This window comes from Ammospiza caudacuta, chromosome 1, assembly GCF_027887145.1.
Source record: "Ammospiza caudacuta isolate bAmmCau1 chromosome 1, bAmmCau1.pri, whole genome shotgun sequence".
Lineage (NCBI taxonomy): Eukaryota > Metazoa > Chordata > Aves > Passeriformes > Passerellidae > Ammospiza > Ammospiza caudacuta.
Window position 1 is genome coordinate 1,148,608 of NC_080593.1, and position 27,824 is coordinate 1,176,431.

At 48.8% G+C, this 27,824-nt stretch overlaps 1 protein-coding gene across 1 annotated transcript; it reads left to right on the forward strand.

Moving 5' to 3' along the window:
* Positions 1-1,616: 1,616 nt before the first annotated feature.
* On the forward strand, positions 1,617-24,268 carry KIF9 (kinesin family member 9). Its single transcript, XM_058817314.1, has 20 exons — positions 1,617-1,621; positions 4,665-4,752; positions 5,322-5,487; positions 5,611-5,717; positions 6,699-6,923; positions 7,939-8,022; positions 8,148-8,240; positions 8,774-8,921; positions 10,365-10,429; positions 11,804-11,881; positions 12,165-12,245; positions 12,946-13,014; positions 13,633-13,737; positions 15,949-16,055; positions 17,353-17,619; positions 20,055-20,263; positions 20,801-20,980; positions 22,288-22,403; positions 23,177-23,281; positions 24,059-24,268. Exons 1-20 carry the CDS (start codon positions 1,617-1,619, stop codon positions 24,164-24,166), a joined length of 2,406 nt encoding a protein of 801 aa, XP_058673297.1. The 3' UTR covers positions 24,167-24,268.
* The last annotated feature ends 3,556 nt before the right edge of the window (positions 24,269-27,824 follow it).

A 27,824-nucleotide genomic window follows, 5' to 3' on the forward strand; every position in this document is an offset into this window, starting at 1 on the left:
CATCACTGTCCCAGGGTGCTCCCAGCCCCAATGTCCAGCCTGGCCTGGGGCACTGCCAGGGGTGCAGGGGCAGCCGCAGCTTCCCCGGGCAGGCCCCAGCCCTTCCAGAGGGATTTTCCCCAAAATCCTGCCAAAATCTGATCAAAGCTTTCCCCAGACAATCCCCAGCCCTTCCTGGGGGATTTAACCCAAAATCTGAGCAAGGCTTTCCCCGGCCAGGCCCCAGTCCTTCCTGGGGGATTTAACCCAAAATCCTGCCAAAATCTCATCAAAGCTTTCCCCGGCCAGGCCCCAGCCCTTCCAGAGGGATTTAACCCAAAATCCTGCCAAAATCTGGGCAAGGCTTTCCCCGGACAATCCCCAGCCCTTCCTGGGGGATTTGACCCAAAATCTGAGCAAGGCTTTCCCCGGCCAGGCCCCAGTCCTTCCTGGGGGATTTAACCCAAAATCCTGCCAAAATCTGAGCAAGGCTTTCCCCGGACAATCCCCAGCCCTTCCAAAGGGATTTAACCCAAAATCCTGCCAAAATCTGAGCAAGGCTTTCCCCGGACAATCCCCAGCCCTTCCAGAGGGATTTAACCCAAAATCCTGCCAAAATCTGAGCAAGGCTTTCCCCAGACAATCCCCAGCCCTTCCTGGGGGATTTAACCCAAAATCTGAGCAAGGCTTTCCCCGGCCAGGCCCCAGTCCTTCCTGGGGGATTTAACCCAAAATCCTGCCAAAATCTCATCAAAGCTTTCCCCGGCCAGGCCCCAGCCCTTCCAGAGGGATTTAACCCAAAATCCTGCCAAAATCTGGGCAAGGCTTTCCCCGGACAATCCCCAGCCCTTCCTGGGGGATTTGACCCAAAATCTGAGCAAGGCTTTCCCCGGCCAGGCCCCAGTCCTTCCTGGGGGATTTAACCCAAAATCCTGCCAAAATCTGAGCAAGGCTTTCCCCGGACAATCCCCAGCCCTTCCAAAGGGATTTAACCCAAATTCCTGCCAAAATCTGAGCAAGGCTTTCCCCGGACAATCCCCAGCCCTTCCAGAGGGATTTTCCCCAAATTCCTGCCAAAATCTGATCAAAGCTTTCCCCGGCCAGGCCCCAGCCCTTCCAGAGGGATTTGACCCAAAATCTGAGCAAGGCTTTCCCCGGCCAGGCCCCAGCCCCTTCCTGGGGGATTTGACCCAAAATCCTGCCAAAATCTGAGCAAGGCTTTCCCCGGACAATCCCCAGCCCTTCCAAAGGGATTTAACCCAAATTCCTGCCAAAATCTGAGCAAGGCTTTCCCCGGACAATTCCCAGCCCTTCCTGGGGGATTTGACCCAAAATCTGAGCAAGGCTTTCCCCGGCCAGGCCCCAGTCCTTCCTGGGGGATTTGACCCAAAATCCTGCTAAAATCTGAGCAAGGCTTTCCCCGGACAATCCCCAGCCCTTCCAGAGGGATTTTCCCCAAATTCCTGCCGAAATCCGGGCTGCGGGGGGGGAGCCTCCCCACGGCGAGGCTTTGGGGATGTGTGGGTGATGCCCATGCGGGATCGGGGCTGTTTCTCCCCGGCAGGAGGAAGAGGAGCAGGAGAGCTCCCAGGGGCAGGAAAAGAGTGCAAGTTCTGCAGGCAAAGCAGAGGGCGAACATGAGGTAATTCCAATGGATCTCCCGTGGCTGGGCTGGGCAGGGACCTCAGAGCACCCCCTGGCCCATGGCAGGGTCACCTCCCCTGCTCCCAAGGCTGGGAGAAATGCCGATCGCTTGGCTTAAAAGTTTAAATTCAAATTTAAAAATTAAATTTTTAAAGCAATTTAAATTTTTAGCGATTTAAAATTTTTTTTTAGGAATTTTAAAATTTAAAATTTGAATTTTTAGGAATAAAATAGTTATGAAAATAGTAATGCAAATTAGATTAATAAGAATTTGGACGACCAGAGTTAGGACAATAGAAACACAGACAGATGGAGAGTCCAGGTGTCTTTCTGGGCAAATTAACCCAGAATTAACAAAGGATTAACCCTTAAAAGCAACAGCTTGTTGCATATTCATGTATCTCATACATGATGCAAAAGTTCTTTTCAAACAAAGAGTGTTCTCTGGTTGTTTTCAAATCCCTCTTCTTCATCTTGTTGGCTCCTTCACGTCTGGAAGGAGGTAGAAACAGTTTGTGTCTTTCCTGATAAGGAGGCAATCATTGTTTTATTGGGAGTTTTGGTGTCTTGTTGCTGTTATCTCTGTGCAAAGAATTCCTTGATTATCTCATTCTATTCTTGAGCTAGTTACAAAAAGTATCTTACATCTCATAGTTTCTATTTTAACATTATATAATGTAAATATACATGTATAATGTAATTATATAATGTAAATATACAATATATAATATATGATATATAATATATGATATATAATACATGATATATAATATAAATATAAATATAAACATAAATATAAATATAAATATAAATATAAATATAAATATATAATATACAATATATAATACATAAGATAAACACAAATATAAATATATAATACTATATAATATAAATATAATATTATATACATTATATAATATGTATATATTATGTAATTATATATAATACAATTTTATTATTTATAATCATATAATTATATCATGTAATTTTAAATTATTAATTTAAACTGTTATCTAATGTAATATACATTATATACCATGATATATATTATATAATTACATTATATAATTTATAATGGTATAATGTAATATTATATATGGCATTATATAATTATAATATTATATAATTTATATAACATTATATATTACATTATATAATATTATATAATGTAAATATAATATTATATACATTATATAATATGTACGTAATATAATTATCTACAATATATAATTTTATTATTTATCATTATATAATTATATAATGTAATTTTAAATTATTAATTTATAATATTATATATATTATTCTATTCTATTCTATTACCTTACATTATAAAATATAGAATTATATAATGTAATATTATATTTACATTATATAATTATACTATTATATAATGTAATATTATATAATGTATATAATATCATATTTACATTACATAATATTATATAATGTAAATATAATATTATATACATTATATAATATGTATATATAATGTAATGATATACATTATATATAATTTTATAAATTTAAAGAAATTATAAATAATTTCTTCTCTCTCTGATTCTTAATGAAGTTATTCCCAAACAAATTTCTCTTCTTCCTTTCCCTGCTGTTTTTCTTGCTTTGGAGGAATATTTCCCAACTGCTCCAACTTTGGGTTTTGGGGTTTTTTGGACAGATTTCTGTGAGCTCTGTGAAATTCCAGGAGCAGGAGCAGAAGCACAGCCCAGAGCAGGGGAAGAAGGAGAAGGATGAGGACCTGGAGAGCATCATCACCTCACTGCTTGAAAAAGAGCATGAGGGTGACAGCCCCAGGTATGCCCCAAATTGCCCCCTGTGCACTGGTTTTGATTTCTTAATTCAAGACTCTTTTAATTAAAAAAAAAATTAATTAATGTGTTGATGAGTGTGGTGGTTAATTGGTTAATTGCTAGTGTATTTATTTTTTGTTGGGAGATAGGATTAGCAGAAAGGTAAAATAGGTTTAAAACTTTTCAAAGGGTATAAAGAAAGTTTTATTAATAGTGATTAAAAGAGAAAAAAAGTAGTGAGAATTAAAATTAACCTTTCAGAATACTTCTCTTCCCCCCCACTTTTATTTTTAGATTAATAATGTAAAGAAATTATACCTAAAATTTTTAGTTAGTTTATTATTTTTAGAATTTTTTTTTTTTTAGTTTATGTAGGGAGAGAAGTCTTTTTTGTTAAGGTTATGGAGATTCTTTTACAAGTAGAAAAAACTTTTTTTTTTTTGAGGTTTTTAATTTTGTTGTGAATAACAGCTGCCCTGGGAACTCTGTTCCTGACTCCCTGATTTAAACCAATCAAGTCTTGGCTGAGCTCCAACCCCCACAATTCATTTTACAGCAGGTAAACTGTGAGAGGCCACAAAAAACTTGGATGTACCAGAAATCCCAAAGATTTTGTCCCAAACCAGAAGTTGTCACTGCTTTTTGCACAATTATTGAGCAGGGGTTATCTGCAGGAAATGTTTGAGGGAAAATGTGGGATTTACACATTTCCAGGGATTTTAAAATTCTCAGTGCATGGGGCTTCAGCAGCTGGAGGATCCCTGAGCCTTCCTTGTGGGGTTTTTACTCAGCAGATCCTCCAGCCTGTGGATATTTCCTCCAGCAAATTGAAAATCAGCTGTTCACTGGGAATTGAAATTATTTTTAAAATAGAAGTCCGTGTGTGACAAAAGAAAATCCCTCTCCCATTCCTGTGAATATTTTGCTTCCCAAGGGTAAGAGGGAGAAAAGTGGTGTTCTCCAGCACTCCTGAGCCTGGTGCACATGAGGAAATCAGGAAATCAGGATCAGTTTGGCCCTTCTCCTTTCACACCCTCAGATTTCCAAGACTGGAAGGAATTTTCAGCCACTCTTTGCCCACAGTTGCTTTTAATAGGGAATAAAAACTTCAGCTGAATAATTGCCAACACTTTGAATTTTGACTCCTCTGCCTCACCCATTGCTGGGAAATAATGTAAATTTCAGTTTAGGGAGTGTGAGATGATTCTTTTCCTCATTTTTCTCTGTCCTCAGAGCACCAAGTCGAGTCATGGCGTTCGTGCGGGTCAAGCCAACTGCTCATTTTGCCCAAGACATGATCAGGCTTGGGGCAGACAACAAGGTAGAGCCAAAGAAACTGAAGTGGGAAAGGTTTGGAGTCTGGCTGCAGCTTTTTCCAATGGAAAACCAGGATTTTTCCATCCCTTGAGGCCATGGATGATGTTTTGGGGGTGTTGGTCGCTGTGTTCCTGCTCGGCTGTGGTTTTGTCACAGTGAGTGTGAGGATGGAAAACACAATTCCTGTGGTACAATCACCAGGAAAACCCTCCAAAGGACTGGGGCTGGCTGATCCATGAGGATTTCCCATGCTAACCACAAATTGGCACAGTCTATTTCCATCCTCTCTTATGCAAATCCCTCCCTTTGCCTTCTCTTGCTTAATTAATTTCCCTGAGGCACAAAATCACTGAAAGTTAAACAGATGAGCTTAACCACATTTCCTTTTATTTTTATAATATTTGTCACCAGGAATTTTGAGAGCATTACCATATACTTTTAGGGCATCTAGAACCATCCAAGGCAGTAAAATAACTCTGTTATTTGTGCTCCCTTTTCTACCTAACCCCAAGTCCTGAAGTGCTGAGAACCCTCAGGGCTGTTGAGTTCATCTCCCTCTCTCTTGGCTTGCAGAGCATTGATATCTACATCCAGAAGAATCCCAGGGGAGGAGTTGTGAATAATTCTCAGACTGACTGGTCCTTCAAGCTGGATGGGGTCCTCCACAACACTTCCCAGGAAATGGTTTATGACACTGTGGCCAAGGACTTGGTGTGCAAAGCTCTGCAGGGCTACAACGGTGAATTATTGCAATTCTTATTCTTTTGGTCACAACAAGAGATGGGGTTTGAGCAGAGAGCCATTTGCTGTTCTGTTGGAGGCTCCCTCCTGAGTTTTTCCTTTTGCTTTGGGGTTTGTTTAGGTACCATCATGTGCTATGGGCAAACTGGAGCTGGCAAAACCTACACCATGACAGGAGCAGCCTCTGAGTACAGGAACAGAGGGATCATCCCCAGAGCTATCCAGCAGGTATGACTGCAGCTGGCTGGGAGGAGAGGAGGGATAAACACCAGGGAACACTCTTCTGTCACCTCTTGCTGATAGAAAAGTGTTTGAACACAGTGAATAAGTTTTATGTGGGGTTTTTTTCCCTTTTTTTTTACCCCAGGGACGATGGTTAAAGAATAAAGGAGTTTTATTGTTATTTTCAGAGGTTGTTCCCCTTTAGTTCCTGTTTGAGTTCTTGCTGCTCTCCAGATGTCACTGAGCCTTCAAAAGAGGTGTTTTCCAAACTGTTATTTTGTGAAATCAGGATAAAATAATTTAAAAACACCCCTAAGGCACAGAGACACTGGCACAGAGGGTCCAGTGAAGCTGTGGCTGCCCCTGGGTCCCTGGCAGTGCCCAAGGCCAGGCTGGACAGGGCTGGGAGCACCCTGGGACAGTGGGAGCTGTCCCTGCCATGGCAGGAATGGAATGGGATGGGCTTTAAGGTCCCTTCCAACCCAAACGACTCTAGAATTCCATGTTTCTATACAATCATTAAATCCAAATCCAAGCCGAGCCCTCAGCGCTCAGATTCAGCCCCACACACCCCCAGATGCACTTGGAGCTGTTCAGAACTCTTTATCAATATCTATCTCTATATTACAGAAATGATGTCTTGTATACACCTCAATGTGTTTATTTATTTATATTTAATATCTAATTCTATTTTATACCCTTCTCATTTCACATTCTCAGATCCCCAAGCAGGACAAGGCCAGGAGAATTTTCAGCATCTCTTTACCCACAGCTGCTTTTAATGGGAAACATATCTTTTTATATCTTCTCTGTTTATATCTTACATCTACTTTTATCACACAGATTTTATATTTTATATCTTACATCTACTTATACCACACCCATTTATATCTTATACCAACTTCTACCCAAATATCATCTCTAAAAAGCCACAAATAACTGAAAATCCTCCCTGTGAACGGACACAAACCCTCTGTCTTGGTGCAGGTCTTCAAATCAGCTGCAACATTCCTCAATATCCTGGTGACTGTCCGGATTTCCTACCTGGAGATCTACAACGAGGCCCTGTTCGACCTCCTGGCGCCGGCGCTGGGCCGCGGCTGCAAGGACAACCAGCTGTGTGTCATGGATGGGCCCCAGGGGGTTTATGTCAAGGGGCTCTCCATCCACCCTGTCAGCCACGAGGAGGAGGCTCTGCATCTCCTTTTTGAGGCAAGAGAACCCAAATATTCTCTTTAATCCCGTGGCTGTGGGTGCTGGCTGAAGTGGAAGAGCAGGAGTGGGTGGCCAGGGTGGTGGAATGAGGTTCAGCCATTGAACTCCTCTTGGCTGTGGGGAGAAAACTCTTGGTCTTGCAAGGAAAATGTCCCTGGTTCAGGGATTCTGGAAGATGCTCCAAGAAAAGATGGTTTGGGGTGGTCATGGCACTCTTGGAATTGACAGCAGGGCTGTTCAGGGTGAGAGGTTTGTGAGGGGATTTGATTGCTGAGATCAGCATTTTTTCCTCATGGATGCTTCAGTTGGTGAGGAAAACAGGGATGAATAATTGGATCTGGCTGCAGGAGGTGGATCCTCACCCAGAGCCATCTGCTGTCCTTAAAATCTGTCTCTGGCCTTTTTAATAACCCAGTGGTGTCCTGAGCTCTGGGATGTGCAGGAGCTGCCTCTTCCTTTTTAAAGAGCAGGAGGAGGCTGGGAGAGCTGGGAATGCTCATCTGGACAACAGAAGGATCTGGGGAGGGCTCAGAGCCCCTGGCAGGGCCTGAAGGGCTCCAGGAGAGCTGGAGAGGGACTGGGGACAAGGATGGAGGGACAGGACACAGGGAATGGCTCTCAGTGCCCGAGGGCAGGGATGGGTGGGAGATTGGGAATTGGGAATTCCTGGCTGGGATGGAATTCCCAGAGCAGCTGTGGCTGCCCCTGGATCCCTGGCAGTGCCCAGGGCCAGGCTGGACAGGGCCTGGGACAGTGGGAGGTGTCTCTGCCATCCAGGGGGTTGGATGGGATGGACTTTAAGGCTTCTTCCCACATCCCTTCATGTTCCTGGCAGAGGTTCAGATCCCTGCCCATCACACCTGTGGGAATTTTCAGCACCATTTGAAGCTTGGGGAGCCCTTTGCATTTCCAATCATCAGGAAATGGAAAGAGCCACAGAGATGTTGCCTGGTTTATCCTCAAAAAGCCACAACTCCATGAGCTGAGCCTGGAATTTTCTCTCCATTGGCAGGGTGAGACCAACAGAGTGATAGGAGAGCACAGCCTGAATAAGAATTCCTCCAGATCCCACTGTATCTTCACCATGTACCTTGAGGTGAGAGCTCCAGCCTTGTTCCTATGGACTGGGACAACTTTCTAGGGATCCAGAGGATCTTTGTTTTCTCCTGTATTTCAGTTTTGTCTGCCCCTAAGTGCAGTTTCTCTTCCTCTCTCCCTCAGTGTCGTTCCAGAGATTACACAAATCACAAATGCCTTAAATCTAAAATCACCTTAATTGACCTGGCAGGGTCTGAGAGGCTGAGCAAGACTGGGGTGAGTGCTGGGAGCTCCTCGGGTTCCTTTGGGTCCCTTTGGAAAAACAGGGAAGGGAACTGAGCTGGGGAGGGTTTGGAGCACCAGGAGGGGCTGAGGGAGCTGGGAAGGGGCTCAGCCTGGAGAAAAGGGGGATCTGGGGGGACCTTGTGGCTCTGCACAACTCCTGACAGGAGGGGACAGCTGGGGACAGCCAGGCTTTGCTCCCAGGTAACAGGGACAGGAGGAAATGGCTTCAGGGAGAGGTTCAGATACTGGGAAAATGCCTTCCCCAAAAAGTCTGTCAGCCCTGGCCCAGCTGCCCAGGGCAGTGGTGGAGTCCCCATTGCTGGAGGGATTTAAAATCCTTTTATTTAAATGGTCAGGGGTGGCCTTGGCAGTGCTGGGTCATGGTTGGACTCAATGATCTAAGAGCAATTCCCCGATTCCGTGGCATTCTGCATTGATCCGAATCAAAACAACATCAGCCCTTCTGAGGAACCCTCCCTGTCCTGTGTGTGACCAGAAGTGTCTCCTCTTGCTCTCCATTGCAGTCTGAGGGCCAGGTGAGGGTGGAGGCCGCCTACATCAACAAGTCCCTGTCGTTCCTGGAGCAGCTGATCATCGCCCTGGCCGATCCCAAGAGGGAGCACATGCCCTTCAGGCAGAGCAAGCTCACCCACGTCCTCAAGGACTCGCTGGGTAAGGGCTGGCACTGCCCCCAGCTCCTGCAGAACTGGGCAGGGCAAGTCCTGAGCTCATCATTTAGCAGGGAATCCTGCAATGGTTTGGGTTGGAAGGGACCTTAAGGATCATCCATTCCTCCTCTGCCATGGCAGGGATACTTTCCACTGTCCCAGGCTGCTCCAAGTGTCCAACCTTGGACATTTCCAGGGATCCAGGGGCAGCCACAGCTGCTCTGGGCATCCTGAGAAACAGAATCTTTATTTATTCTCATTCTCTTCCTGCATTCTCATCCCATAAGACAGAAATTTGACCTTTTTAGTCACTCTGTGCCTCTTTTTCTGTGCCTTTGAAGGGACAGTTACACCCTGGTGTGTCCTTTGTGCTTCTTTGAACTGGTTGGAAGGGATCTTAAGGATCATCCATTCCTCCCCTGCCATGGCAGGGACACTTTCCACTGTCCCAGGCTGCTCCAACCTTGGACATTTCCAGGGATCCAGGGGCAGCCACAGCTGCTCTGGACATCCTGAGAAACAAAATCTTTACCAACACCTGGAACTCAGAGTTCTTATTCCCATTCTCTTCCTGGAACTCAGAGTTTTTATTCCCATTTTCTTCCTTCATCCTCATCCCATGAGACATAAATTTCACCTTTTTAGTCACTCTGTGCCTCTGTTTCTGTGCCCTTTGGAGGGACAATTACATCCTTTGTGGTTCTTCAAACTGAAAGAAGCCTTAGGTGGGATCCTGGGCAGGAATTCCTGGCTGGGCTGGAATTCCCAGAGCAGCTGTGGCTGCCCCTGGAAGCGTCCAAGGTTGGACAGGGCTGGAGCACCTGGGACAGTGGGAGGTGTCCCTGCCATGGCAGGGGTGGCACTGGGTGATCACTAAATCCCTTCCACCCCAAACCACTCTGGGATTCTGTTGGAACCCTGGCTGCTGAAAATTTTAGACTTTCTGTGTTAACAGACACTGACCCCCAAGCAAACACTACATTTAACCTAAAACCATAGAAAAAACTTCCAAAATTAAATAATAAAACTGAAATTACATGTATGTATATTAAATAAAAGTGTGTAATATCACATAGTAGAAAACTTAAAGTTTTAAAATAGTGTAATAAAAATAAAACAACTTAGAAGTTCTGACAGAAGTTTGTCCTTTTTCTTTACTTTTTTCTTCACCTTCTTCTTTGTAAGTTTAAGTAATATTATGTAATTAAATAAAAAAATCCACATTACACATCACAAGTAATAGTTATTAAGTTAAAAATAATTTAAGTATCATTTCTTAATTAAACAATTTATCCTTTAAAAATCTTGTAAAAAGTACAACTGCATTTTTACCTCTCCTCTACTTTAATCAGCACATAATAAAATACACTGCAAGAAAGGAAGCAACAAAATAAAAATCACCCAGAATTATATTGTTTGCTTTATTTTTATTCTGATTTTTTCCCAGGGGGAGGCTGTAACACTGCCCTGGTGACAAACATCTATGGGGAAGCTGAGCACGTGGAAGAGACCGTGAGTGGGGAATTCCTAATTCATCCCAAACTGTGGAGAACTCATCTGATCCCACAGGCTCAAATCCAGACTCCCGTCAGATGAGAGCCTGAGGCACAGCAGGCAGGAACTGCTGGGATTTAAACTCACAGGAGAGATGATGATGATGATGATGATGATAATAATAATAATAGTAATAGCAGCACTGTGGTAATGTTACTAATACATAATCTGTAATAATATAGAACATACCATAATACATAAATTATTAATATAGTTATTATTAATTAGTAATTATTAATATTAATTTCTAAATGTAATTATTTATATCAATTGTAATTTATTACTAATATAATATAATAATATATAATATAATAATATATAATATAATATAATATAATAATATATAATATAATATAATATAATATAATATAATATAATATAATATAATATAATAATAGTGGCTATTATTTAGTTTTTTTATTACATGGTGTTATTACATGGTGGTATTATCATTACTATATAATCTGTACTAATATAGAATATACCATATTATGATAATTATTAATATAGTTATTAATAATAGCTAATTATTATTAATATATTAGTTTTATTAATGCAATCATCTATATTAATAATAATTTATTACTAATAATACATAATGTATAATATAATATAATTATTTATTAATAAAAATATTATATTATATTAGAGCTATTATTAATATAAATAATATAATATTATACATTATATTATAATATATTTTTATATAATATAATAAGATTATTGAATTATATTATTATCTAATAATGACAATATATAATAATAGTAATAACTATCTTATATTTATAGAATATAGAATATAGAATATAGAATATAGAATACAGTATTATATTATTATATAATAATCGCAATAATATAATAACACTAGTAATAGTAATTATTATATATTTATACTATTATATAATATAGTATGATATTATTATATAATAATAGTAAAAATACAATAGTACTAGTAATAGTGATTATTATTGATTTATATTTATACTACTATTATCATTATCATTATCCTTATCATTATCAGTGTTTCCATGGGCCATCCCCTGGCGGACTCCCTGGAGCTGCCCCGTTCCCAGCAGAGCTGAGCTGGCTCCCTGCTGCTGCAGGAATGAGCAGGAACCCCCCAGGGGTCGTTTTTTAACCTGTAAATGATCAAATGGGTGAAAATCGCCCTGTGTGAGCTGGATCTGTAGCAAACAGGGAGGAAACCCCTGAAACAATTCACAGATTTTATATCTCTCTGCTCTCGGATCTGACAGAATTAAGTAGAAAGATCAGGAAAATGATATTTCTGCCAATATCTCTTTTATTTACTTTAAACTTTTATTTTTCCAGCTGTCCTCCCTCCGCTTTGCCACCAGGATGAACTGGGTGACAGCTGAGCCTGTCCCCAACGAGCCCTTCTACAGGGAGGTAGGGACAGCAGGGAAAGGGGAAGGGAGCTGTTATAATTTTATCAATAATATTTAGGAAATAACCTGAAAAACCTGAGGAAAATCAGGTGGTTTCATAAATAACCTTTCCTCAGCCAAGCTGACTCTGCTGATTTTAGGTGGGTGACGAAATGGATCAATATTAAACCTTTTAATAGGTTTTTAATTACAGCTCCCTGGTCTAAGGCAGGTGCTCACATCTTCCTGGGGATTCTTTCTTCTGCATATCCCACATTTTCCTGATGAGGTTCCGCTCTCAACAGAGAGATTTTATGGTGAATTATTCCCCTGACATGCAGGAAATCATCTCCAGTCCTCCTGCAGCTTCATCCCTGTTGCTGCTGGTAACAGAACAGCTTCTCCACGATTAGAAAACTTGGGTAATTAAGGAAATCATTTAAAGGAAGTGATCACAGGATATTAGAGTGCACTTTCAGAGGGGAAACCAAGCTGGAGGAGCTGAAATTGGAAGGAAACTTTGTGGTTTGGTTTTCCAGAGGTCACTGCAAAGCAGCTCAGTGCCCACTTCTCCCTGAATCCCAAGATTTTTGTGCTCACCTTTCTGGGAACACATTTTAAAAAGTGAATCCTTGAAGATATTCCATGTTAGGGAGAAATCCAGTCACATCCAGCACAGGAAAGTCTCTCCTTTGTCCCAGTTACTGCCAGAGCTGCTGAGTTCACGGCAGAGGTGAGCCCTGCACAATGCTTGGCTTCCATGATGATATCCCAGATCCTGGAATTTGGTGGTCCCTGCACTTCCAGACCAGGAAATTATCCCATGAAAAAGCAGTGATGCCTTGGACAGGCTCTGCAGGCAGCACCAAGCACAACCTGCCCTGGAGGGAGTAATAATAAAATATAAAACAATAATCAAAGGACAATCAAATTGATTTCCAGAGCACTGATTCCCTGCTGCAGGCCATGAGGGAGCTGGGATCCAGCTGGGATATTCTCCAGCAGCCAATTTGTGCTGCTTTAGCAGTTTATTTTTTTTTTTCCCAATATAATTTTGTGTTTTCTCACCCTTTTTTCCCCTGTTAGCCATCAGTGAAGGCTCTGGAGGAGGAGATCCATCTCCTGAAGCAAGAGCTGATCATGCAAGTCAGCTTGGTGAGGAGCAGTGAACTCATTGCCCAGTGGGGTTGTGTCCTTCCCTGTGCTCCCAGCACCACCCTCTGGGGCTTAGGGGAACCTCTGAAGATCCCACACAGAGGGATGGTGTTGGAATTTCAATCCCCAGCACTGGAGATGGGGTTTGGTTTTTTTCCAGACTCTTCTGTTGGTTACTCCCAAATCCCATCTCCTACCAAGTCAGGTGGTGAGAATGCCAAGCAGAAATGGGCACAGTAACTCCAGATGTTTGCCAGAGCAGTGGGATCACAGAATTCCAGAATGGTTTGGGTTGGAAGGGACCTTAAAGCCCATCCCATTCCACCATGCCATGGCAGGGACACCTCCCAGTGTCCCAGGGTGTTCCAAGCCTGGCCTTGGGCACTGCCAGGGATCCAGGGGCAGCCACAGCTGCTCTGGGAATTCCACCCCAGCCCCTCCCCACCCTCCCTTCCTTAAATCCATCCTGAATCTCCCCTCTTTTAGTTTAAACCCATCCCTCCTTGTCCCACCACGACAGGACCTGCCCAGAGCTTTGTCCCCGTGGTTCTCACAGGCTCCCTCAGCTGTTTGCAACTCCCTGATTCTCAGTTTTCCAATCTTTTGGGTTTTTTTTAGACAAGTCATTCCTTGATGACTTACAACCCCCTGACTACAGCTCAGAGAGCAGAAATCAGATCCCAAGTCCAGAAATACCTCAGAGGAGTCATTGAGGAAATCGATGTAAGTAGTGAAAAAAGGATTTAAATCCTGATTCCATCCTCTTCCTCCAAGAGAGGAGCAGTGACCATTTCTTTCGAAGAGGCTGTTTTTCGCCCCAAACCCACTACAGAATTGTAGTTTAATTTCTTTTTGCTTTGTTAAGTTTCTTGCATGTTTTCATTCAATTTTTGCTGATTTGGAGGCTCTGGAAGTATTTTCCTTAATCTTAAAACCCTTTAAACTGATTTATTTGGAACTCCTTTGTATAATTAATACCAAAATTTATGGGGTTTTTACCTTTCTTCCTCAGATTGTGAATGTCAGGCAGATTCAGGAGGTGTTTAGACAGTTCAAAGTGATTTTAAGGTAAGTCCAGAGATCCCAGAGTGGTTTGGGTTGGGAAGAACTTTAAGGGTCATCCCATGGGCAGGGACACCTCCCACTATCCCAGGCTGCTCCAAACCCCTCCAACCTGGATTAAAGGTTCAAACAAGGGGATGGGACTGAGCAGAGTGACATGGTTTGATGTGTACCATTAAAAGGTGCTGGAAAGTATTAAAATGGCCCTCAAAAAGCTTTAATGTTAAAGAGCCCTAAAGGAATGCCATGGAAAAGGAGAGGAAGGGAGTGGACAAAGGGTATCATGGGAAGCCTGGGAGGGGTGCTGAGGGATAAAACCACAGGTAAAGGGGTTTTTCTTTGGGAATCTGCCTTTGGCAGGGCTGACAGGTGGGAAAGGATTCCTAAAGGGCTGTTTTTTCCTTAGCCAACAGGAGGAAGAACTGGAAAACAGGCTCTGGAACAAGTATGGGATGGGATTCATGCCTGGGGCTGGCTCCATCTCCAGCTCTGATCTGCGTATGGAGGAGGCTGAGGAGGAGCAGGAGGAGGAGGAGGAAGAGGAGGAGGTAATACTGGGGCTTCACCTGGCCCAGACTCCACCTGAGAGCTGGCTCCTTTGTGCCAAAGTGGGAACTGTACAAAGCAAACTTTTCCCTGTTGAAATCAAACCCAGAAATGTCACTGGGGTGAGTTTGGCAAAAAACATGTCCAGGGCAGAGATGCACCATTAACAAAGAGGAATTCCTGGCAGCAGAGGGATTAATTTGGCCCTTTATCTGCACAGAATAATTTAGGAAATGGGAATTAGAGTCCCAGAAATGTTTGGGTTGGAAGGAACATTAAGGATCATCCCATTCCATGGGCAGGGACACCTCCCACTGTCCCAGGTTCCTCCAAACCAAACCCAACCTGGCCTTGGACACTTCTAGGGATCCAGGGCAGCCACATCTGCTCTGGGAATTCCATCCCAGGGCCTCCCCACCTTCCCAGCCAGGAATTCTTCCCAATATCCCATTTTAACAGTGCCCCTTTCAGTTTAAAGCCCCCTCAATGTCCTGAACAATGCCACCTCCAAAGTGACCTGTGTGTCACTGGGCTGGAGAAGGTGAGGTCCTGCCTCTGCTGAGATCCCTTTTTTAATCCTAATGATGTCTGGAGCCAAGTGTATAAATCCCACCTAATCCATAAATCCTCCTGTGGGCTCTCACAGAGTTTTTAATTCCCACATTAGGCTGTTCCAGGGGATGGAGGAGCTGCTGGGTGAGGCCTGGAGAGCTTCCATGGTGTCCAGGATGGGATATTCCTTTCTGTGTTTCCATGTTTCCTTTCTGTGCTCCCAGGGTGTGCACAAATGGGATATTCCTCTGTGTTTCCATCTTTCCATGGTGTGCACAAAGGGGACATTCCTCTGTGTTTCCATATTTCCTTTCTGATCTTTCAGGCTGTGCACAAATGGGATATTCCTTTGTGTTTCCATCTTTCCATGGTGTGCACAAATGGGATATTCCTTTGTGTTTCCATCTTTCCATGGTGTGCACAAATGGGATATTCCTTTGTGTTTCCATCTCTCCTTTCTGTGCTTCCATGGTGTGCACAAATGGAATGTTCCTTTCTGTTTCCATCTTTCCATCTTTCTGTGCTCCCAGGCTGTGCACAAATGCGACATTCCTTTCTGTTTCCATGTTTTCCTTCTGTGCTTCCATGGTGTGCACAAATGGGATATTCCTCTGTGTTTCCATATTTCCTTTCTGTGCTTCCATGGTGTGCACAAATGGGATATTCCTCTGTGTTTCCATATTTCCTTTCTGTGCTTCCAGGCTGTGCACAAATGGGATATTGCTTTCTGTGCTTCCATGGTGTGCACAAATGGGATGTTCCTTTCTTTTCCAGGAAAGTGCAGCTGACCAGGAGGAGGAGTTGGAGGTTGATGCAGGGACTCTTGAGATTGGAACTCCTCCCACATCCCCTGTTTCTGATGGGGAGAAGGAAGCTGATGAGTGAGTGAAGCAGTCACACCGCTCTCCTTTACCTCTGATAATTGTGGAATCATGGAATTGTCAAGATTGGAAGATCCCTCCCAGATCATCCAGTCCAGCCATCCCACAGGCCACCACTGACCGTGTCCCCAAGTGCCACATCCACAGGGATTTTAAATCCCTGCAGCAATGGGGACTCCAGCACTGCCCTGGGCAGCTGGGCCAGGGCTGGACAGACTTTTTGGAGAAGGAATTTTCCCATTATCCAAATTGAACTCCCCTGTCCCAGCTTGGGGCTGCTTCCCTTGTCCTGTCCCTGTTCCCTGGCACCTCCTGTCCCCCTCAGGGCCTTTCCCAGCTGCTGTCCCCAATCCTTGTGGCACCCCACAGTTCCCAGTGCCCAGCTGTGGTCAGGCAGGAATGTGCAGCCCATGGAGGAGGGAATGGAGGGAGCTCCAGAGGAGCAGCAGAGGTTTGGGGAGGGAAGGGGGAAGCAGCCAGGGCTGAGCAGAGGAAGAGCCTTCAGTAAACCCTGCTTGGTTCCTCCCTGACACTTCCCCAAAGTCCTCGTGGAGGGAGCAGAGGAACCACCAAGGCTTTGGTGTCCACGTGACCCCTGGGCTCTGCTGGGCTGCTTTGGTTTCAGGAGATGTGGCAAACACTGTGAATGTCTTCCAAATCCCCAATCCCACTCTCCTGGTCACAGCATCCCTTAGGAAGAAATCCCCTGGCAGGGTCCTGGCACAGGGTCACAGAGCAGCTGTGGCTGCCCCTGCATCCCTGGCAGGATTGATTAAATTTGGATCACCCTGGGACAGTGGGAGGTGTCCCTGCCATGGCAGGGGTGGATTTTAAGGTCCCTTCCAACTAAACCCATTCCATGATTCCATGATGATTCTATTTCCATTCCCTGCAGTTGATGCTGGAGGGGTTTGTGGAGGGACAGGAGCAGGGAGCCAGGCTTGGTTTAACTCTGGGCTTGGATCAAATCCCTGGGGATTCCTTTTGGGGAGGGTTAACCTTGTCCAGGTGTGCCCAAAGCTGGGCAGGGTGGGACTGCTCTCCTGGGGATCCTTCTCAGGAGAGCTCCTGCAGCCTGGCCTGTGTCCCACAGTATCCAGGGCACTCTGAGGATGAGGGATTTGTGGGAACAAGGCTGATTTCATTCCTTGTCAGGGGATATTCCTCTGGAAACTTTGGTGGAAGCTACCTCAGATGAGTTTTGAGCTCAGCAAAGCCAAACCTGCAGCGAGTTTTGGTTCCAGATCCCTCTGGTGAAGCAATGAATGAATCTGGTTTGTCTTTCCCCCCCTGGCAGGAAGGAAAAAATTGGGAGCCCTTCTCCTGAGGCAGGTCAGGATGAAACCTCATCAACCAAAAGTCCCACCAAGGATCTGGAAGAGGAAGAGGAAGATGAAGAGAAAGAGAAAGAGAAAGAAGAAGAAGACAAAGAAGAAGAAGAAGAAGAAGAAGAAGAAGAAGAAGAAGAAGATCAGGAAGAGGAAGACGAAGGAGATTACCAGGACAGTGATGAAGAGTGCTCAATCGATTCTTCTGAGGATGGCCAGGATGCCCAGAACCTCAGGTAGGTTTTCCCTGGGAGGGAGTCAATCCCCATTTTCCAGAGGGTGCTTTGCACTGGGTTGTGTTCCCTGAGTGCAGCTCCAAGGCCAAGGGGAGAGATTTGGGGATCTGCAGGAACACAGGACAGGAGAGGTGATGGGAGCCCCTCATGGTGGTGGTGGGGTCACTTCTGTGCTTCCAGCTCTGCCCTGGCCACTTGCTCTTGAATATTTAAAAACTTCAATTAATTTAATTTCTTTAATTTTATTTTATTTAAATTAGTTTAGTTCTTTAATCTCTGAAAACTGCAGCATCCCTTTGGTGAGTGGGAAAACTTCAGGGAGACTTCATGTGCAGCCAGAAATCCCCACAGTCATGGAAATGGAGCTAAAGAATCCTGGAATTCCAGGCTGGCTTGGGTTGGAAGGGAATTTAGGGATCATCCAGTGCCACCCCTGCCATGGCAGGGACACCTCCACTGTCCCAGGGTGCTCCAGCCTGGCCTTGGGCACTGCCAGGGATCCAGGGCAGCCACAGCTGCTCTGGGAATTCCATCCCAGCCAGGAATTCCCAATTCCCAATCTCCCACCCATCCCTGCCCTCTGGCACTGGGAGCCATTCCCTGTGTCCTGTCCCTCCATCCCTGTCCCCAGTCCCTCTCCAGCTCTCCTGGAGCCCCTCCAGGCCCTGCCAGGGGCTCTGAGCTCTCCCTGGAGCTTCTCCTCCCCAGATGAACATTCCCAGCTCTCCAGCCTGGCTCCAGCTCCCTGTGCTGCTGGCTCTGGGGCAGCTCTGCAGTGGGGTCTCACCTGAGGGGCACAATCCCCATTCCCTGCAGCCCAGGCTGGGATCAGCCCAGGATGTGGGTTCTGGCTTGCAGCAGGGCAGTGAAGCTGTTGCAGAATTCCCTCCTGGAGCTCCTCCATCCCCTCTGTGCCCTCCCCACGGGGTTTGTGTCCCTCTGGGGCTCCCAGGGCTGGCAGGAGAAGCTGCTGCAGCTGCAGGAGGCACATCCATGGCACTCCCAGCAGCTGGCAGCTGGAGCTGTGGCACTCTGCCCAGGGGCTGTTTACAGCCCCGTGCCAGCTCTCACAGCCCTGCAGGAGCTGGAAAATGCCCTTAAGAGGTCACTGAGGAGAGGCAGGAGCTGCAGTTTGGAATGTGGAGCCCTCTGGGCACCTGCCTTGGAACAAAATGAGCTTTAAAGTCCCCTCCCACCCAAATAATTCCATGGTTTTCTGTCTGTAGCTCCTGCTCCCAAAGCCATCCTGCTCTCCAGGAGTGTCACCAGCACAGAGCAGCATCTGTGCACTGTGACATTCTCACATTCTCCTTTTTTTGCCTGGGGTGCCTCATGCTGGAACAGCACCAGGTGTCCACTGGGACATGCTGGCATCAAAGTCACTTCACAGAAAAGTCAGGAATGGCACTTGGAATTCTGACTTGGGAAACAGGCAGCACTTCCAAGGCCTGGCAGCAGTGCTGAGGAGCTGGCCAGAGTCTGGAGCTGTGGGTTCGGCTCCAGAGGGGGCTGATCCTGCTGGGAATGCAGCACGGGCTGAGCACAGGCTTTTCTTTAACAATAGGGAGGAACAATATCCATTATTTTGGTGAAAATTCAGCCCATGAAAGTCTGGCTTTCCAGGGAATACTCAGTTCTGAGGCATCTCCTGGGGAATATGGTGTCTGTGGGTGTTGGGGCTGCATGGGGGCAGTGCCAGGGACCCCTAAGGAACCCACAGAAATCCCATCAGACCTGGGCTGTGGCTGTTCCCAAGGACTGGGGAGGCCACACCTCAAATGATGAGTGGAGTTCTGGGCCCCTCACCACTTAGGGGCTGGAGTGTGTCCAGGGAATGGAGCTGGAGCCCCAGGAGAGGCTGAGGGAGCTGGGCAGGGGCTGCAGAATCCCTGAGGAGCTGGGAAGGGAATGGAGAGTTCCTGAGGGAGCTGGGCAGGGGCTGCAGAATCCCTGAGGAGCTGGGAAGGGAATGGAGAGTTCCTGAGGGAGCTGGGCAGGGGCTGCAGAATCCCTGAGGAGCTGGGCAGGTGCTCAGCCTGGAGCAAAGGAGGCTCAGGGGCCCTCGTGGCTCTGCACAGCTCCTGCCAGGAGGGCACAGCCGGGGGGATTTGGGATCTTATCCCAGGGAACAGGGACAGGAGCAGAGGGAACGGCCTCAGGCTGGGCCAGGGGAGTTTGGGTTGGAAATTGGGAAAATTCTTTCCTGGAAAGGCTCTCCAGATGTAACACAACTGCCCAGGGCAGGGGTGGCTCCCCATCCCTGCAGGGATGTGACATCCACATGGATGTGGCACTTGGGGACATGGCTCAGGGGTGGCCTTGGCAGTGCTGGGGGATGCTTGGACTCCATCTTGGAGAGCTTTTCCAACCTGAATCATTCCCTGCACGCTGCAGGGCAGCACAGAGTGAGCTCCTGTGTCTGTGTCTGCTTTCAGGCCCCTTCTGTCCAAGCAGCAGGCCTTTGAGGTGTTCAAGAAGGAGACTGGACAGGAGATCCACAGGATCTTCAGGGACAACAAGAGAATCCTCATTGCCAAGAAGAAGGCAAGCCATTCTGTGGCCCAGAGGCTCAACAGCCTCAAGGAGGAGGTGGAGACAACCAAGGAGGCTCTGGAGGATCAGAGGAAGAAGCGGAGGCAGGAGGGTGAGGAGGCAGCACGGGACAGGGGATGGAGCTCTCATGACCTGATCCAGATCTCATCCTTGTTTGATTTGATTTAATTTAATAGAGGTGGTGATTAAGGAATTGCCCTGGGATAGGGCTTTGCCTCTGGATTCCCAATATTTCCTCTGTCCCTATGTGATTCCCAGGTTCCAGAGCAGTTTTGGGTGGTCACAGGACTCCAGAGTGGTTTGGGTTGGAAGGGATGTTAAGGATCATCCCACTCCACCCCTGCCATGGACAGGGACACCTTCCACTGTCCCAGCTTGCTCCAAACCAAATCCAACCTTGGACACTGCCAGGGGTCCAAGAGCAGCCACAGCTTCCCTGGACAACCTGTGCCTCCCAACCCTCCCAGCCAGGAATTCCTTCCCAATTTCCTATCTAAGCATTCCCAGGGATTTTTTTTCCCCTGGGAGCCAAGTCAGACCCTCCATCAGATCAGGTGTGATATCTGCAGAGCCCTGTCCCTGCTCCCCACCCTCAGCAGAGCCTTCCCTTCCTTTTCTCCCCCTCCAGGAGAATACACGGATGAGAAAGGACAGGTGATCATCGACGAGAACGAGTTCTCCCTCATTGTGAGGCTGAAGGAGCTGAAGGAGGAGCACAGGGCTGGCTTTTCTGAGCTGAAGGACCTGAAGGCAGAGATCCAGTACTGCCAGCAGCTCGTGGATAAGAGCAGGAAAAGGCTCATCTCAGGTACAGAGCACCAGGGCTCAGCTGGGATAAATCCAGACTGGAGCACCCCCAAACATCGTGGGATCCCACAATGGTTTGGGTTGGAAGGGACCTTAAAGATCATCCAGTTCCAATCCTCTCCCACTATCCCAGTGGCCCTGGACACTTCAGGGGACACACAGCACCCTGTGCCAGAACATCCCTACTCTCCCAGTCAGAAATTCCTTCCCAATCTCCCATCCATCCCTGCCCTCTGGCACTGGGAGCCATTCCCTGGGTCCTGTCCCTCCATCCCCTTGTCAAATTACCATTCTCTGTTGTCCTTTGTCCTGCTGCCTTCCAGGCTGGATTTTATCCATAATCAAGTGGAGTTTTCTGACCTTACCTTGAATTTCTGCAGATTTTCTCTCTCAGATAATGCCCCTCTACTCCTTGGTCCCACCCCTACATGGGGGAAAAAGCCTCCCACAAGGAATCTTACACTGCTGACCCCAATCTCATCCTTGATTTGATTTAATAGAGGTGGTGGTCAAGGAATTGCCCTGGGATAGGGCTTTGCCTCTGGATTCCCAAAATTTCCTCCGTCCCTATGTGATTCCCAGCTTCCAGAGCTGCAGCTCTATCAGGAAAGGGAGCTTGGCCACAGCTCTGCCTGGGAAATCCCTACAAATTCCTGCTGGGCTCCACCTTGAAATCTGTGGGTTCTAACTGCTTTATCCCTGGATCTGCCCCTCTGAGGGAAGCCAGTCCCTGTAGGAATTCCAGAGCCCCAAACATTTGGATGCAGCATTTCCAGGGGACAGCTTGGATCCATCAGAGCATCCCACGCAGGAAGAAATGGGATAATCATTCCAGGGATAATCATTCCCATCATTGCAGGGATGAGCAGGACCCAATCACAGCTGTGCCACTGCTTCCTCTTGGATCTGGCTCTGGCATTTTTGGGTGCTCCAGATGTTTGCTGTTTGTTCAAACGTGCAGGACTCACCCAGATCAGGAGTGGAGTGCCCTGGGAAATGCCCAGGATTGATAAGGACACAATTCCCACCTGCTGTGTGTTCTCACTGCCTATTATGGGGTGGCAAATGGCTGTGTGGGATTGAAATCCGAGCCCCAGCCGTGCTGCCCATTCCAAAGGGATTCTGGGGACAGCCAAAGCCTCCTTAAATTCACTTTTCCAATGGTTTAAACTCCAAATCCTGGAGTTCTGAGCTCCTGTCTGAGGGTTTAAGAGCACTGAGATGCTGCCTGATCCATAGGGACAATCAATCCATGCTGGTTTTTGGGTGATTAATTACAGCCATGAATTTGCCCTCTTGGCTTTGCAGAGTTTGAGATCTGGTACAACGAAAATTATCGAATCCCTAAGGATGTGAAGGAAGCTCTGAAGCCTGGTGGGAACATCAGACCTGGGATGATTCCCATCAACAGAGTCATGTCCCTGGTGAGTTACCCCAGAGTTGTGCTGGTTCTCCTCAGGAGCCACGAGTGGGGTGTGAGGGAATGAGGGAGCCTGTGGAAGGAGGAGGAGGAGGAGAAAAAGGAGAAGGAGGAGGAGGAATGACACACAAAGGGGATATCTGCAGCCACATCCTGCTGTCACATTCCCTTCACTGTTTAGGCTAAATCAGGACAGTGACTGAGGCACCTGGGCATCTGTGGGACACCAGGGACTGGGCAAAGTGCCTGGGGGTGCAGGGTTTGGATTCCCAGCCTGTGGGATCCCAGCTTTGCAGCCAAACCGGTCCTGTGGTGGGAGCCATGTGGGGACCTGGCTCTTTTCTCATCCTGAAAAGCACATTTCTGTTCAACTCCCCATTCCCCAGAAATCTTGCAACTAAAACAGTGTGACCAGAAGGGGGAATTGTGCACCTCTGAGGTGAGACCCCACCTGCAGAGCTGCCCCAGCCCCAGGGCCAGCAGCACAAGGACCTGGAGCTGCTGGAGACATCCAGAGGAGGCCCTGGAGCTGCTTCAGGGCTGGGGTCAGGCTGGGAGAGCTGGGAATGCTCATTTTTCCTGCGGGAAAATCCCAACCCTTGCAGGTTTTTACCCAAAGCCCTGCCCAAAGCTGCTCCTCCAAGGTGTGGAAAGGGAACCTCTCACCTGCAGGGTTTTCCTGGCTGAGTTGGTGCTTGGTGCCACAAAAGGGATGGTTGTCCCAGGTGTGCAGGTGTGTGTTTTGCACATGGAATGGGGAATGCTTTTCCCTGGCAGGATGAAGATGAGCAGGACAAGTTTGAGCAGGTGCAGGAGAAGATGCTGCCAGACTGCCCGGGCTCCGTGTCCTTCTACAGGGCCAGGATGAGGACAGATCGAAAGGTAATCCCAGGGAGAGTTCCAGGATGGATTGGGATGGAAGGGACCTTCAGGATCATCCAGTCCCAGCCCCTGCCATGGGCAGAGACACCTCCCACCATCCCAGGGTGCTCCAAGCCCTGTCCAACCTGGGCAGAACAAATTCACCCAGAGAGAGATGGGAATGTTCACCTGGAGAAGGCTCCAGAGACACCTCAGAGCCCTTCCAGGCCCTAAAGAGCTGGAGAGAGACAAAGGATGGAGGGACAGGACACAGGGAATGGCTCCCACTGCCAGAGGGCAGGGATGGGTGGGAGATTGGGAATTGGGAATTCCTGGCTGGGAGGGTGGAGAGAGACTGGGATGAAAATTTCCAGAGCAGCTGTGGGAAATCCAGGAAATCCAGCCTGGCAGTGTCCAAGGCCAGGCTGGATTTGGTTTGGAGCAGCCTGGGATAGTGGAAGGTGTCTCTGTCCATGGATTGGACTAGACTGAAATAAATCTTAAGGTCCTTTCCAGCTGAAATAATCCTGGGATTCCATGAAAACATCTCAGACATCTTTTCAGTGCTCTGGAGAATTTCCTAGGGATTCCTGTCCTCTCCTTGGAGCCTGCTGGCATCTGCTCTCAGCAGAGCAATGCTGTGTGATGGGGACTCTCCCAGCTCTTTCCAGCACCCCTTGGAAAGTCTGAGAGGGAATTTGGTTTTATTTTTCAGAAAAAAAAAAGTTTTTACAGGTGAGAACTGTGCTCTGAGAGCCGAGCTGAGCTCAGTGACCCCTTTGTGTTCCCTGTTCCCAGCAAAGCTTCAGCAGCTCCCTGGATTCCCTCCAGAGCATGCACAGGAAACCCGGACTGCTCCCGGCCGCTGACAAGAAGAAAGCCCTGACCTTCCTGTCCATCTCATAGCCTGCATCCCAGGATTCCCCAAGGAATGGCACCTCAGCAAGTGCCCCCTGCTCGCGTCCACCACCGATTTACAAAAATAAACAGCAGGAGAAGCGACCCACGCAACCTTTGGGCAGGCAGGGAGTTACTGGGGATCGATGGCGCTGTTTGGACAGGACAGGAGCCAGGCAGATCCAACTGGTGTTCCTGAGCCTCTGGAAAAGGCAGGATCACAGCACAGAGGCTGCTGTGGGTAACCCAGGCTGCTCCTGATTCCCTCTCTCCTGGTGCTGGAGCTGCAGCTCTCCTGGGCTTGCTCCCACTGGAGCAACAACTCATGGCTTGGCCTGTTGGATCTGCCTGGAGAAGGGAATGAAACAGAGATTCATTTCTGGGGAATCACGGAATGGTTTTGGTTGGAAAAGCCCTCCAAGATCGAGTCCAACCATTCCTCAGCACTGCCAATGCCACCCCTGACCATGTCCCCAAGTGCCACATCTGCAGGGTTTTTCAATCCCTGCAGGGATGGGCACTCCACCCCCGCCCTGGGCAGCTTTGCAGAGTTTGAGATCTCTCTTGGAGAGCCCTTTCCAGGAGGAACATTCCCAATATTCCACCTGAACCTGCTCTTGAGGCCCTTCCCTCTGGTCCTGTTCCCTGGGAACAGAGCCCAATCCCTCCTGGCTCCAACCTTCCTCCTTCCAGGGAACTGCAGGAGCCAGAAGGTGCCCCCCGAGCCTCCTCTTCTCCAGGATGAGCCCCTGCAGCTCCCTCAGAAGGATTTGGGATCTGGCAGGAGAGTGCTGAAAGCCCCAAAGTCAGCACCCCCAGCTGTCAGGAACATCCTGCTGCCAAAACCAGCAGCAGCCATATGGATGGTGGGAGCATCCCCAATTCAGGCACCCCAGATTTTCCCCAGGCCAGCCCCAGCTCCATGGAGAACTGGGATAGGGAATGGATCCATGGGCTCCGTTTGTTTGAATTTGTTGGAGCTTCCTTCTGTCCCCACAACAGCACCTGGCCCCTGGAAGGGCACTGGAGAACTGCCAGAAATCACCTTTTCCTTGTCATGATCCAATTCCAGAGGTTCCAAAAGCTGCTGGGAATTCAGGCCAGGCTGGATTTCCCAGGAAAACGCTTCCACAAGATTGGAACTAAACCTTCCTTTGTCCTTCCCCATATCCACCCCTCCTCTGCTTCCCACCTCGTCCCTGTGGGTCCCTCCTGCCCACACCATGCCCCCAAATCTGGGAAAATCCCCAAAATCTCAATATTGGAATCTGTAAATGTGGTTTGGAGGATTCCATGCTGGGTCTCCTGAAGTGCTCCAGCACCATTCCATGGAGGAGCCCTCCCAGGGATTGGGAAGATGGGAAATGACCTGTGAAAGGAAAAAAAAAGGAGTTTTAGTGATTTTTAGGGCAAATGGGGCCTGGAAGAGCCCCAGGGATCTGGTGCCAAGGGGTGCTGGTGTCCAGCTGTGATCTCAGGGGGTGATCCTGGGGGTGCTGCTGATCCTGGGGTGATCCTGGGGGTGATCTCAGTGTGAGCTGAGAGATCCTGGGAAGTTCCTGCCTGTCCCATGAGTGATCCAGGTGTAGCCCAGGTGATCCTGGCAGTCCTGTAGCTCACCCAGGTGTGGCCCTGGTGATCTCCCATCTGCTCCTGGTGAGATGCTGAGGATCCCAGGGGTGATCCCAAGGAGATCCTGCAGCTAATCCTGGTGTGGCCCCAGGGGAATCATGCTGAGATCTCAGGAATAGCATGGCTGAACCTGGAGTGGCCCTGGTAATCCCAAGGATCAGCCTGGTATGGTCCTGGTGATCCTGGGGAGATTTAGTGATCCCATGGCTGATCCTGGTGATCCTGGGAGTGACCCAGGCGTGATCCTGAGGAGATCCTGGGGGTGCAGGGCTGACCTGGAGGAGATCCTGGTGGTGCAGCTCTGACCAGGAGGAGATCCTGGGGGTGGAAGGGCGAACCAGGAGTTCCTGGTGGTGGTGCAGGGCTGACCTGGAGGTGCAGGGCTGACCTGGAGGAGATCCTGGTGGTGCAGGGCTGACCTGGAGGAGATCCTGGTGGTGCAGGGCTGACCTGGAGGAGATCCTGGTGGTGCAGGGCTGACCTGGAGGAGATGCTGGCAGTCCCGCGGCTGATCCCGGTGTGCCCCGCTGACCCTTCCCGGATCCCGATGGGATCCCAGTGACACCCAGGCTGATGCTGGCGTGCCCCGGCCATCCCTGCCATGATCCCAACGCGGTCCCAAGAACGTCCCGGCGGTGCTGCGGCCGATCCCGGTGGGATCCCGGTGGCACCGCGGCCGGTGCCGGTGCCCGCTGCGGCCCCGGCGGTCCCGGGGGCGATCCCGCTGTGTGCCAGCAGATTCCCCCTGTGCGGCGGCTGCTCGCGGCCCCATGCCGGGCCCGATGCCGGCGCGTCCCGGGGCTCGGCGGCCGCTCCCGGAGGGCTCCGGGCGCTGCGCGGTGTCGCGGGAGGAGGAGCCGGCGGCCGGGGCGGATCGCGGCGGGGCCGGGCCGGGCTGGGCGCGGGTGGCGGGGGGGCCCCGCCGGACCATGTGAGGAGCCCCGACGGGGCGAGCGGGGCCTCCCCGGCCAGGGGGCACTTGCGGAGCCCCGCGCCCGCCCACCCACCATGGGGGATTTCTACGACCCGGAGCACCCCACGCCGGAGTAAGCGCGGGCCCTCCGCGGCCTCGGGCCCGCCGGCACCGCGCGACCGCCGGCAGCCGGGCCGCTGCCCCTTCCCCTTCCCGTTCCCCTTCCCATTGCCGTTCTTTTGCCCCTGCCCTTTCCCCGTCCCGCCGCCCTTCCCCTTCCCGCCGTTCTCCCGCCGGTCCGGGGTAGGCCGCGCATCCCCGGCCTTGCGTGATGGCCGCGGCCGGGGCGGGCGCGGGGAGGGCGGGCAGGGAGCGCGGGGAGGGCGGAGAGCGGGCGGCGAGAGCGGCGGCAGCGGCCGCGCCGGGGGTGGCGGGTGGGCTCGGGGGCCGTGTCCCCCTTGTCCCTGGCCGTGTCCCTTTCCCTGTCCCGTCCCTGCCCGGGGTGCGCGGGGGGAGCCGGGCGGAGCGTGCGGACGTGTCCCGGCCTCCCCGCGGGGCCATTTTTCTGTACCTTCTTTATTATTTTTATTGTTATTAATGCTGTTTTTCCTAGTTACGGAGCCTCGTCTGGCTTTTACCCCTGAAATTCTCTCCCCCCGGGCGGCCTTTGCCCTGACCCCATTTTCTGCCAGGAGGAAGGAGCCAGGGAAGGGGGAGCAGCCTAATGGCCGGGAACTCTGGTTCTCCTTTGGATGGGGAATTTCACCAACCCACCCCCCTGATCCCGCCAGGGCCTCCGGCTTTATCGCCTCTCCTGAGAAGTCACTCCGTCCCTGCTGGGTTTCTCCCCCCACACCCATTTCCCGCTGGTTCTCAACGCTATTTTTACATTTTTAGACTTCCTTGGCGAAGGATTCAGGGGCTCCATAAACTTTGCCAGCTCTGGGGTGGAAGGAGGAGACATCTGGCACGGAGCACCCCCCAAGCGACGGCCGGATTGGAGGCACAGCTAAACATGGTGGTTTTTTTGAGCAGGGACAACAGAGCAAACCTTTTTTGAGTGAGTTCTGCCTGTGCCCACCTGGAGCAGCTGAGGAACAGCTTCCCCTTGTTGCAGCTGAA